General features: G+C 42.8%; 1 protein-coding gene across 5 annotated transcripts in view; it reads left to right on the forward strand.

Annotated features, from left to right (window-relative positions):
* The window catches only part of SLC44A5 (solute carrier family 44 member 5), a 155924-nt gene that overhangs the window by 119394 nt on the left and 22961 nt on the right, over positions 1-13569 (forward strand). For all 5 annotated transcript variants that reach the window (XM_033151796.1, XM_033151794.1, XM_033151798.1 and 2 more), the window contains 7 exons: positions 114-242; positions 1477-1537; positions 2321-2444; positions 5106-5189; positions 6397-6509; positions 8199-8330; positions 12767-12866. In XM_033151796.1, coding sequence (XP_033007687.1) covers positions 114-242; positions 1477-1537; positions 2321-2444; positions 5106-5189; positions 6397-6509; positions 8199-8330; positions 12767-12866 — 743 coding nt within the window. The remainder of the gene's footprint in view (positions 1-113; positions 243-1476; positions 1538-2320; positions 2445-5105; positions 5190-6396; positions 6510-8198; positions 8331-12766; positions 12867-13569) is intronic.

Here is a 13569-nt window from a genome sequence, read left to right on the forward strand (position 1 = left end):
GAAATGAATTACTCTCAGAGATGGCTTTTTTTTTTTGTTTAGCTGCTTTGATAATTCAACTTTCTCATCTTCTCGTGTTGCTTAGATCAATGTGCATTTTTCTTTCCTTAAAGCTTTGTGTCTCAAAGTGCCCAGACAGGTTTGCAACCTACATAGACATGCAATCTTCCTACAGATATAACAAAAGTTATTGGGAATACTACAGACAGTTTTGCAAGCCTGGCTTTAGCAAGCCATGGAAGGTGAGTATAGATAAGATATTACGATGTGAATATTACTTTTATCTGTCCAAAGTGGCTGCAGTCCTTAGCAGGTTTATATCTCCATAGCTGTACAGGGTTTTGTTATGTTTTTAACTCTCTTGTTGGTTACAACAACGTTATTCCTAGCGCAGATTATACCCAAAGACTCCAGTATGACCAGCAATGGGCAAGAGGTTTCCTTCTATTGATACATTTTATAATTAAAATGGTATTTTGATGCAAGTTTCCAAAAATCTTCATCCTTAGTCTTGTAGCTAAAAATTAAGTTGGTCATCACCCCCCCCCCCCAAAAAAAGAGGAAAGCCATCACCAAAGAAAAGAAACAAAAGAGGGCACAGAGTTACATAAAAATTACATGTACTAATCTATATTTAAATCTTAAATTAAATTATACATTTATATGTACATCTAGAACTAATGGGCCATATCCAATGCTGCAGCTCCAATGGCAGAATGGACTTCCATGTACATGGCAGAACTTCCTCTTCCTCTGCTTTTGTCTCCAGCTCCTCTGCCAAAAGAAATTGGCTCAGGGGGGCAACAGGGAAGGAGAGGAAATTGCACTATGCAATTACTATAATTTAAATAGATATACAAAATTTCTCACACAATGGGGAAGTCTGCTACTAGGTGGCGCTTGTTCCATTTTAGTCTGCTGTCTTTTTACTTACCATACTGTTGAAGGTATATATTTTTGGATTGGTTCTTCCATGGTGACCAGTTTACTCATTTATAGGAAAAGGGAATGGGTGTTAGTCTTGGAAATTAATTCTTACCTTGTAATCACATTATAAGTTTGAAACAACTTGGTAGCTTTAAAAACAAATATTCAAACCTACTTTAATATTCCTCTCATACTGAAAACCCCTTGCTGAGTCCTGATTGCAGCCTTAAGTTAATTATGTTAATTGTGTTAAAAGGTAATTTTATTCCTAGCAGCGATGAGCACAAGGCCACCTGCTTGAAGCTTTCTCTGTTGAAGGGTTTTTGTCTGATGCCTACTGTTTTGTTTTCATTGTTAGCAGGATGCCAGAGTGTCACGGCTTCATCCTATTTTTTCATTTAGATGCTCTACTGTGGCCTCAATCAAATAATTTGCAAGGGTTTTTAAAAAAAGTGTATTAAAAAGAAAGAAAGAAAGAAAAGGGGGAACGCTATAGATTCAATTTTCACATGAGTATTTCTAACTTTGGGTTTTTCTTTTGGTTTCCAGTCTGTGGCCCAAGTTATGCGTGATGAAGATTGTCCTTCCATGATCATTCCAAGCCGGCCTTGTGAGTATTTTAATATCTGTGGTGTGCTTTGGCCACCTGAACCCCCAGCTATCCCGGCCGAAGCCTCTTTTACCTTGGCATACATTGGCCCCTGCGAAGCAGTGACAGTTTTTGTTGAAATCTCTGGAGATCTCATGGAGCATAGAGGGTTGGCTGAGTGTCTGAGGAAGCACCACCTCTGGGAGTTCTGCCAGACCTGGCTTTCTGCTCTGACAGTGTACGCAATGATCTTGGCATGCCCCACTACTAGCAATATTCACCTACACTTGATTTTGAAGTGCCCTTAGCTCGTCAGGGTCATAGTACAAAGCATAAGATGAATTAGAACTAGGGAGAAAACCAGCTTAAGCTAAAATCACAATGTGCCCTTTAAAGCACGATCACTTGGGAATCTCCCCTTGCTTCACTTAATGCACAGCATCCCCCAGTCACATGATTTCCCCAGTTTAAATGTCACTGTGCTGTCCTCCAGCTACACTGGAACAAGAGAAGACCACCTGCCTATGCCAGGTGGCAGCCCATAGCACCCTAAAGTAACATACAGAGCAGAGAACACGCTGATTCAGACATGCCTTTTCTTGTAGGTGTCATACTACATGGATGAGATGGCAGCCATGAAATTTGTTCCATTTCTAAGAGAATGCTGTGCAAACAGAAATCAGTTTAGGGTACTTAAATGGATGGAACTGAATGGCAAATAGGAATGGCGAGGTTTTTTTATAAAAAAAAATTAAAAGCAGGAATCACTATAAATATTTTTTTCCCTTGTTTTTGTTTTAACAGTTCTTAAGAGATGTTTTCCTGATTTTGCCACTAAAAATGGAGTTCTGACTGTGGCCAATCAGACTACTTTCAAAGATGGAAGAGGAAAAACAAGGAACGTCACTGATCTCAGGGAAGCTGCAAAGTATGGATTGTGTGTGTCCGTCTGTGTGTTTGTATAACTTTGCCTGACCTGTTTGCCAAATGATAATTTCTATGCTTGGCTGCACTGCCATAGAATTTATTTATTTTTTTGGAGCACTGATTACATGGGGCCATATCTGGCTAAAACAGGAGGTGAATATTCATACTCTTCATTTCAGTTATCTTAGGAGCAAACTGGAGATTATACACAAATGTCTGAAATTTACATTGGTGCAGCTAGAAAACTTTAGACCCTGGTCTGGTGGTGGTGGGATTGTATCAAATCACATTCATGAACCACACAATTAACATTTCTCATCTTCCCTGCCCCCTCACTGCTAGTCTGTGCTTTACAACTGTCCCTACATTCCTGAAATGCAAAAGCAGCAAGCAGGAAAATAGTTTGCCAGGCCTAATTAAAGCAGGAAAAACTCCAACAATGTGCAGTTTTGCACTATAAAACTCACTTTGATCATAGAACCATTACAACTGCAGGAATAAAATTGGGTTCCCCCCCTTCTTCTTCTTCTTCTGCTGCTGCTGCTGCCATGATGATAAAACACATGTACTTTGGGAATAAGCTCCATTTTGTTGTAGAAAAGGGTAATATTGTTTTTCTGAAAAATAAGAAGACAGACAGAATGGTGATGCAACTACTGTAGCTTCAGTTCAGTGGCCAAAGTGCTGACATCAGGCCTGTTTGTTGCTGCCTCCTATCATCTTCCACCCTCTCTGTGGTCATTTGGGTGTCTCCTGGGCTGCAGGGCCCTAGACTTTTGCCCTGGGGCCTCGTTACAGCTTCACCACTGTTCACATACCCACAGTGGCCATTTTCTTTTATAATATAAGAAAGCACCTTTAGAAAGAGACTAGTATCAAAGAAGTGTGAAGAGATCAGGTGCTTAAACTTTCCCCCAGCCATTCCTCTCCTTCCCTGGGTTATTTCAGCTATGATATACCAAATTTTGAACCTTGGATGTGAAAGCAAAGTCTTCATGCATTCACATGAACAGCCTTGCTGTGTTTATTACAAAACACAGCACCAGTCAACATGGCAGCGAGGAATGAACTCCCTATCCAGGTTCCTTCAAACTAAATAAACCATTTGTTCCTGTATATAAACACCAGCCTTTAAAATATTACCTTTCCAAATTAATTTATGTCACTACAGAGATTCAACTAATGGTGCATTTTAGCTCAGATGATACTGAAACTTTGATCAATTGACAGAAATTTCACCAGGTGCATATTAGATAGTTAAAGCCGCCTTAGCAGTATGCATTTAGATTTACAGCAAAACCATCCTTCACATGCCTTGTTTTTAAGGCTCACAGAATCATAGAATTATTGTAGAGTTTGAAGGTACCCCAGGGGTCATCTAGTCGAACCCCCCTGCAATGCAAGAATCTGAGCTAAAGCATCCATGACAGGTAGTCATCCACCCTCTGTTTAAAACCCCCCCAAGGAAGGAGGTTCATAGTATGGCGGAACTTTAAAATGTATTCATTAATTGTGCTGTATTATTTTCTTTTTCTTGTAGTCACATAAAAATGTTGGATTTCTATATAAATCTTGCTTCTAAATTTGGTAATACAGTTGTACCTCGGAAGTCAAACAGAATTCGTTCTGGAAGTCCATTAGACTTTCAAAACGTTTGGAAACCAAGGTGCGGCTTCTGATTGGCTGCAGGAAGCTCCTGCAGCCAATCAGAAGCCACAGAAGCCACGCCAGATGTTTGGGTTCCAAAGAACATTCGCAAACTGGAACAATCACTTCTGGGTTTGTTGCGTTCGGGAGCCAAAATGTTCGACTCGCAAGGCGTTCATCAACCAAGGTACGACTGTACAGTGGTGCCCCGCTAGACGAAAATAATTCGTTCTATGAATTTTTTCGTCTAGCGGTTTTTTCGTCTAGCGAAGCGGCAATGCAAGCCGCGCTTTCGCTATACGAAAAAAAGACGAAAAATGTTTGTCTTGTGAGGCAGCCCCATAGACTTTTTCATCTAGCGGGGCAGCCTCCAGCTAGACGAATGCCTTCTTCTAGCGGGTTTTTTGTCTAGCGAGGCATTCGTCTAGCGGGGCACCACTGTATTGTGAAAGTACTATAACTACTAGTAATAATGGTGATTAAAAGTTACTACATATATTTAATGTGACTGTACATATGATGAGATAAACAAGCACGGTTCCATACATAGCTACTCAGTAGAAAGTTCTGCTGAGTTTAGTGAGACTTAAAGGGCGGAGGAAGTCAAGAATCTGCCATACTGGAGAGGGGCCTGGCTCCACCAACTTTTTCTACCAGGAGAAGACATGGTGACTAGGAGCTCCCCAATATGACCAGGCAGATGCACCAGTCTGGGCCCAATCCAGTCATATTTTCTGTACCAACATGGGAGCTGGCACAGCAACAAGGCATTTCCAAAGTGTCCTTAGAATTCAATTGCTCCTGTAGCCAATGCTTGTTTTGGGCAGAAACTCAGAACTGTGGCATCATAACTGTAGCATATTGCTGGCTAGGGCACTTTATGTTTCATTTTTCCAGCATAAAAATGTTTTTTGATACAGCCTGCATTTTCTCATTACAGTGAGTTGCTTTGTTTAAATAAGGAATATCTGCTACATAAACTAAAATGTTCCCCTCCCACCCTTTCCTTTTAAAGTGGCATCAATAATGTTCTTGATGCAAGATCAGTCGGGATGAAAATTTTTGAAGACTATGCCAGTTCTTGGTATTGGATTTTAATGTAAGTTTGTATTCAGAGGACGCCTTGCTTCTCGCATGTGAAATTGGGGTGCTGCAAGGCGCACAAAAAGTGGGGGTGGGGGAGTCTGGCACTTCCATTCACCACATCAGTGCATCTTGGGGTTTTGTTATGGCACTTTCCTGTCACTTGTGCAGGCACATCAGTCCCTTGTGGTCCTTCCACAATGGTACCTAAACACTGAAGAAGTGGGTGGAGCCCCATTTGGGAGAGGTATACCCACCACTCATAAACAAGGCTTCCCGCAACCACACTTTAAAGGACTTAATTCAATTTCTCTGTCATAATCTGGCAGCCCAGAACCTGGGTTCTAACCCACAGTTTGACTATGTTATCTACACATCAGAACACTCTAGCTGTAGTCCTGTTGCCATCCTGCCACATAATGGCATCAACTTGGGTCCCACACTCTGGGTGCCCAGCATGACCCAACCACACCATGCCCAGTATACCTGAAGGAGCGTCTCTACCCCCATCGTTCAACCCAGACACTGAGTTCCAGCTCTGAGGGCCTTCTGGCGGTTCCCTCACTGTGAGAAGCGAAGTCACAGGGAACCAGGCAGAAGGCCTTCTCGGTAGTGGCGCCTGCCCTGTGGAATGCCCTCCTATCAGATGTCAAGGAGATAAACAACTATCTGATGTTTAGAAGACATCTGAAGGCAGCCCTTTAGGGAAGTTTTTAATGACTGATGTTTTAATGTACTTATACATAGATGGGCGGGATAATAATAATCATCATCATTATCATCATTATGCATGTGCCATGACATCATGACGCACGCTGTGGCATCATGACGTCATACCATGGGGTGGTGCATGAGCTCCAGCAACGCGGCAGTGACTGGACCCCCTCCCACCTGAACTCTGTGCTCTCTCTTCCACCATCACCCCCCACCTGAACACCACGCTCTTTCCACGGGGTGTGGTGCCTGCATGTATGCTGTTGCATTTTGTGGGTGCCCGGCCCCTATATGGGGAATTTTGGGGGTGCTCAGGCACCCAGAGCCCCTGGGGAGATAACGCCTATGCTGCCATGTATTTAAAACACTGAGCGTCAAACCTGGATAGGAAAAACACTCATTTCAGAAAGCATTATTGTTTGTAAAGTAAATGCAGTGGGGGGAGCATTGAAGAGAGGACAGGTGCCTAGCTGGTGATTTATTTAAATTGCTATGTCTTTCTTTTCCAGAGGCCTGTTCATTGCAATGGTTGTCAGCTTGCTCTTCCTTGTGCTTTTGAGATTCATAGCAGGTGTTCTCTTCTGGATTTTCATCTTTGGTGTGATTGGGATTATAGGTTATGGTAGGTGCCAATGATTTGCTTTTGACACAGAACTACATATCCAAAGTTTATAGGTTGGGGTTAGAGGGAAAGTGACTCCTACCAATGAATTCATCAACCGTTAACTGGGAATTGTCTGCCTATACTTATCCTCTGTCCTCAATAGTCTACTTGCTACTGAGCAATTCTCAGTTGAGCACTGCAATTATTAAAAAAAACCTCCCTCAGTCCATTCCTCTTCTTCACCCAACAGCCCAAACAAGACTTTTCAAAGTCCACAGGCTTCAGACTGGACCTCGTTCATCTGAGGTGTGTACCTGCTTGTGATGGTGCAAGGCATGTTTGTGTTTTTCTTCCCTCAGCAGGACAGCAGTATATTTTCTGGCAGTTTAATGTGCCAAAAAGGAGAACCATGCAAAAGCTTGCCATATTCTACCCACTGTGCAGCTGCGGCTCTTTTCTATATCTAGAAGACTAACATCACCATCTGGCTTTTGTCAGTGGCTGCAGGATTAAACAAACATTTTCTCTTTTCTTCCTGTGGTTTTATAAGCTGGAAGGTTCAGCATCCTTTCTCCACTCTGTGTCCTACTAAAACCTGAAATACAAAACAAGGTTTATTTATCGGTACAGGGTCTTCAAAAAGACCTCTGGCCGCTTCAGTCATAATGAGGGTTTCTAATATGAGGATAGCTGTCTATTTCACTCTGTATATTTGTGTTGTGAAGCTGCAATTGGCAGTGGCTTACTGATTTGTGCAGGAATGGTGCTCCAAACAGGGGCATAGCATGGGAGGAAGCTGCTGGGGCGATGGCCCCAGGCACATTTTTCTGGGAGGTGCTGCTCATGCAGTCCTGCCAGCCCAGTGCCACTTTGCGAGGCTGGGATGATCCTAGTATCACAAAGCAGCTTAGGTCTGGCAGAGCAGAGTGAGAGGGATGCAACAGCCATGAGTCCTTCTCATGCTGCCCTGCCAGCTCTGAGCCGCTTTGCAAGGCTCACAAAGTGGTACGGGGCTGGCATCGCTCTGGCAGCATTGGTAGCAATTGCTGGGCTGGTGCAGTGGGCTTCGTTCACCCTCGGCACTTGCCCACCTCATGCACAGGGCACTGGAAAACCATGCTATGCTGCTGGTTCCAGATGTTGCTGGACTCCATTTCCCATCAACCCCATCCATCATGGCCACTGTTCAGGGATGATGGGAGTTGTAGTCCAATGATATCCGGAGAGCCCCAAGTTCCCTGGCTGGGTGTATACAGGGAAAGAGTTACATGCACAGTCATCACACATGAATATCCATTTGTTAATTGTATGCTTTTTCCAGACAGTGTAGGAAATTATTTGTTTGAAATGGTTTGAAACTACACCCTGCCAAAAACTTCATCTGGAGGTCTCCAGTGAATGACTTTTGATGGTGCTTGTTCCGGCTGCTCAGTATATTTGGGAGTGGTAAACAAATTGCCCCCTGAAGAAATTAGCTAGCAATATTATATAGTTTTATTTTCTTTTGCTTTCCTTTATTATTTATGTTTTGGCTCTTGTTCCTGCCTATTATGGAGCTACTTCTAGCACCTTTCTGCAAATAAGCTTTTCTCTGCCTGTGGTTTGGATTCCATTGCGGGGGTGGGATTTGGTGGGACCTACCATTTGTGCAGAGATTAGAGAATTGATCTGTGTCACTCTTCCAGTGCGTATTCTTTGTTTCAAAAGGTATATGGCATTGCTACTGGGAATATCATCGCCTCCATGGAATACCTGGCTCTGATCTTACTATCTATGACATTGGATTCCAGACGGACTTCAGGGTGTATCTGCAACTGAGGCAAACATGGTTAGCATTTAGTAAGTGGATTTAACGAGAAGTCTGTATTTTGACACCCACTTTGCATTCATCTAATTAAACAGGATTTTTTGTTGTTGTGATGGGCACCAAAGCACATGACATCAGCATTGTTTCATAGAGCTCATGCTTTAAGAAGCTTTCTAGTGCTCAAGTTGCTGACTGGAGGCCAAATGTTAAGAGTTTCCTGCAAAGAAAGCACTTCTGCACGTATGTATATATATATATATATATATATGAGAGAGAGAGAGAAATTCAGGTATGCAGTGGATAGATGTGATGATTTCATGTTTGCATGGACACATGCAGCAAATAATAGCTTCCCATTAATAGCAAACAAAGGGCAATAACCATTATCCCTCACCTTTGGCCATGCTGTCTGCGGCTGATGGGAACTGAAAAAATCTAGTCTAAATAAACAAAATAATTAAAAAGAGGGATGGGTTGTCTATATTCTGAGGATTTACTGCCAGGTGTGATGAACATATTATATGGATTATTGATGAGCAAGGTAATACCTTTTTTTTTTGTTCAGTTCTCCAATAATTTACCAGTTACTTTTTATAATATATTAATTTTCAGCAGTATAACCAACAAAGCAAAGCAAAGCAATCTGTAAAGCTTTTTATCCATAAAAGAGAATTAACACAGACTAGATTAGAGCTGGGTCTGAAATCTGTTTCTACTGCCGAGACTGCACTGCAGGAATTTTTTTTTTTAAACCCTTTGGTATGTGTGTAGTTTATTCCCTTCACCACTAAATGGACACAATCTGCTTCCACAAAGTATTGGGGAGACGAGGGAGTGGCCTTTGAACAAGCTGGACTTTGGCAACTCTTTTAGAAATTAAAACCAGAACTAAATTTAGATTTCATGTTTGACTTTTAAAATTTGGCAACATTTTGAACATTTTTTAGCCAGTGTAGAGAGATTTTGTTGTGCACTTTCTTCACATGGAAGGTTTTAAATCTCTCTCTCTCTCTCTCTCTCTCTCTCTCTCTATATATATATATATATAAAGCAGTCCTCAGGGATAGCCTGGGATGCTTCTCTCTTTAATGTATCCCATATAGTTACACAAACAAAGATGCTTGCTTTTTGTTTTCATAAAAAATCAAGAATGTTACAATGCCATTAGCCATGAAACTCCTGAAATCATACAGCTCTCTATTAAAACGTGAGCATACATCCTTGGAGAGCATTTGTTTCTGGAGCAAGTGAGGAAGTTGCCTGGAGGAGCTAATTTGCATAATATATTTTCCACATGATTATTGGGGCCATCATGCAATTTTCTGCCTTTGCACTTTCTGCTCTTGTGGATCTGTTTCTCAAATGTATTGGGCACCGTTCAGTGCTTGATTATCCAAGGTGAAGGGTATGGGAATCATCGTGTATCAGCCCAGCATCCATCCATTGCCATGTGAAATTGTTCATTGCGCGGACAGGCAGAGTCCCCCAAACCCCAGGCAACCCCTGAGCGGAGTAATGACACAAGACAACGTGCTATGGAATTAAATTGGCCACAACTTTATTAAGATTCAGATGTAGGGAGACCTTGGCTCAGGCATTGGGCGTTTATCCTTCCCAGCCCCCAGCCGGGGATCTGGGAAACTGCAGGGTTATCCAGATTGTGCGGGGATTGGGCTAGCTCTGGAGAACATATGTTCAAGCAGATAGCCTGCCCCCACCCAATTGCTGCCACTGGTGGGGGAGAGCAATGACAACCTCTCGGCGTATGGTCAATGCCTCCCCCCATACCCCTTTAACGGGGAACCCTGGTATCGCCACTGCACTGGGGGTGTGGAGTCACTGCCCCATGCCCCCCCATTTGGGAAGATGACTAAAGGATTCCGCCCAAGGCATGAAACCGCCACTTGAGACCGCCAACTCGCGGTCTCGCCGCCAAGACTACCTACACCTGAAAAGACGCTTCGCAATCTGCCAACCATTCCAAAAGGCCATGCCTAATGTCGCTCAGCCAATAATTGTTACCAGCGGCTGAAAGGTGCACGCCATCGGGCCTGAATAGTTCCTTCCTGTATATTTTGATGCTGGGATGCTTCACCACGCGACCCCCAATGCGCGAGGTTGCCAAGCGCAATGCCCTATTTATTTTTTCAATAGTGTAGTTAAGCCTAATAGGTGTGAGGTTGCCACGCCATTGCAAGCGTGGGAGAAGTTCTGACCACAATATAGTGGTGTTAGGGTGCATGGCATGTAGGCTGTCCAGGTCTGTGATTGCCGTTTTTATCAGCACTATGCTCTTACGAACGACCAGGTCGTTCTCGGCAAGGTGGAACACAACTGCATCTGGCAGGGGGTGGAATGCAAGCTCGTGACGCAACCAAGGCAATAGTGCATCCCAGCACATTCCACGATGACCAAACCAGAAAATGTTGATCTTTGGCTGAAGGCCCAGATGTTCATCAGATAAGCCCGTGGTGGCATGGGCCGCTGTAGCCGCAGATCCACACATGCTTAGGGGGAAAGCCTGAAAGAAAGAATTATACGGTATTTGTCAACGCCTGCTGATTCTTTCTGATATAGCCCTTGAAGGCGGCTGATCGCCACCACCCCATTGCCTTTATGTGTTCTGCATTGAGCCCGCTTGCCACCGCAGTGGTAGCTGCCCCAATGTGGAAGGAATGGCCAGAGAATTGTGCTGGATCACCTCTGCAGGCATGGATAGCCTTCTGTAGCACTGCAATGAATTGACAACGGGTCATAGGGCAGCCCATAGCGTGAGTTAATAGAGGGCCTGGCCCAGGGGGGCGCACTTTCATGAATTTGCACATGTCGGAAACTGGACAGGGTCCAGTTTGAGGGGAGCATGCCAATGTAAGAGTGGTTCCCCTGCCTAGCTGGTCAGTTTTTGAGGCGTGTATTCTAATGTGCACCTTGTGATTGTCAAAACTGATACCAGCGACTGTCAGCCCCCTATGATGGGTTGATGTTGTGTCGCTAATGCACTCTCCAATCCAGAGAGCACCAAAAAAGGACAGAGAGAAGGTGGCCCGGAAGAGCCTAATTTCATAGCGGGACCAACATATATGAGGGAGCACACCCCAAATCAATCGGAGGGTTTCAATGGTGATTGACTTTCTTTTGTCTGCAATGGGAGGATGTGTGCATTGCCAGCCTGCAATTAATTTCCTTACGTGGAATGTGTTACAAGGGTCAGGGTGCCTAAAACAATTACTGAGATAAGAAATTGCAGACTTGTGTAGCCTGATGGTCTTGAGAGCCATGCCTCTCTGTTTTAGATATACTAAGTATAGCGACTGGCATGAGTTTGGCCAAACTGCGGGAGGCAGTGAAAGATAGGGGTGTCTGGCGTGCTCTGGTCCATGGGGTCACGAAGAGTTGGACACAACTGAACGACTGAACAACAACAAGTATTTTAGCATGCCAGACTCCTTTCTGGGTCGGGTTTGGAAAAAGCGAGTAAATTGAAGGTTGTTCTTCAAGGAGTAACATTGGGGGTGGGGGGCAGCTAATGTGAACATGTGCCTGAGTATGTGAACAACCTGAGATGAATTTGTATAATAATCTCACAGTTTATTCAGTTTACTGGGAGTACTGGCACATACACACAAAACAGCATGAAAGTTGGGGGAGTGGGAGAATGTAATATAAAATAATAATCGCTGTCACTGCAATAACTGTGTGACAGTTTACACACAATCGTTAGCAATTTGTTAAAAGTGTTTTAAAATGTTCTTAAATGCTTGAATACAGTTTAAGGAATATTTTTAAAATCTGTATTAGAGTAAATGTCAATTGCCACACAGTTTTGTTGCAGCCGCCCCTGAAAATGTTCACCAAGTGACATGTATTTACTACACAATTTTATGTGACAACATCCTTAAAATTATTTGTTATGTAATCATATTTCCAAGCTCCACCCCCGTTTCCACACTGTTCTCAGGCTGCTTTTAGGCTCAAATAACGATCCTGATTATCTTGGAATTATTTTTGAGTGACACTGGGATAATAGAGGTCACGATCAGACACATCTTTTAAAACATCAATTCCATTCGTCTTTCCCAAATACCGGTACTATGCTAAAATAGCAGCAAAAGCCAACCACTGGATAATCATTGTCTAATCGTAAATATATATTTCTTCAAATGTAACTGACCATTTCAAGCAAAGCACAGCATTTTATTGCTTTGTTTTAAGACAAATCATTCGCAAACACTCATATACTATAATGCTCATCAAGTATGAACCTTATATATGTATGAACCTTACACACAAATGTAATCAGGACAAGGGGACACATTCTGGCTGGCATTATGCTTTCCAAGCACTTTAGAAATCAGGGCTAAATTCAGACATGTAGGGACTTGTGAAGTGCAGCACAGAAACCAGCCACTTGAAAGGGGTGATGTCCTGGTTTGATATCTGTCGATAAACTTAATTTTCTTGCTTTCAGTGATACTACTTTGCATAGTGGAAGTTGTCATTATACTAATGTTAATATTTCTGAGAAATCGAATCCGAATCGCCATTGCACTTTTGAAAGAAGGTAGCAGGTATGTATACTGGCAACATAATCATTGGACCTCTCATATTTTCATTGTTTTTTTTGGCACTGAAATAGCACTTTGCAGGAGTGAGACAAGCCCCTCCCACTCACCATGCAGGTATTCTTGAGAGTGACCCATGAACGCTTAATCATGCAGTTGCTCAGTTCATACGATTTCTCTCCCTGAAGAACAGGGAAAAGTATCACTTGGAACTAGATCCTCAAATTATAAAGTAGTCACATGGAGAGGTCAATATGCAGCAGCCTGCAAAGTGATTGGAAATCAATGCAAGATCAAGGTCATGGGCATGAAATTCTCCCTGTGTGTACTGGCACCCTAGCCAAAGAACAGCAGACACATTGTGAATTGCCTGTAATTCAAGCACAGCACCACGTATAAACCATGTAGTCTGCAGTGCTAACATGTAGTAGGCACAAGTTCTGTGGAACAGCATCCCTGTTAAGACATGACACATGTCCTCTATTTGTACTTTCCAGAAACAATTCAAGACATTTTCATTTCAACAGGTTAGGTGTTTATACTGCATTGATTTTTTTTTAGTCCATTTATAATTATTCTTTTTGTACCGTTTTTAAAGCTGTTTTTAGTTTTATGTCAATCGACCTAGAGGCATGTAGAAGGCATCAATTCATAAAATAATTTTTAAAAAGACCCTCACGAAAATTTGTAACCAGCATTTCAGATGTTC

The sequence above is a fragment of the Lacerta agilis genome, chromosome 6 (assembly GCF_009819535.1).
Source record: "Lacerta agilis isolate rLacAgi1 chromosome 6, rLacAgi1.pri, whole genome shotgun sequence".
Taxonomy (NCBI): domain Eukaryota; kingdom Metazoa; phylum Chordata; class Lepidosauria; order Squamata; family Lacertidae; genus Lacerta; species Lacerta agilis.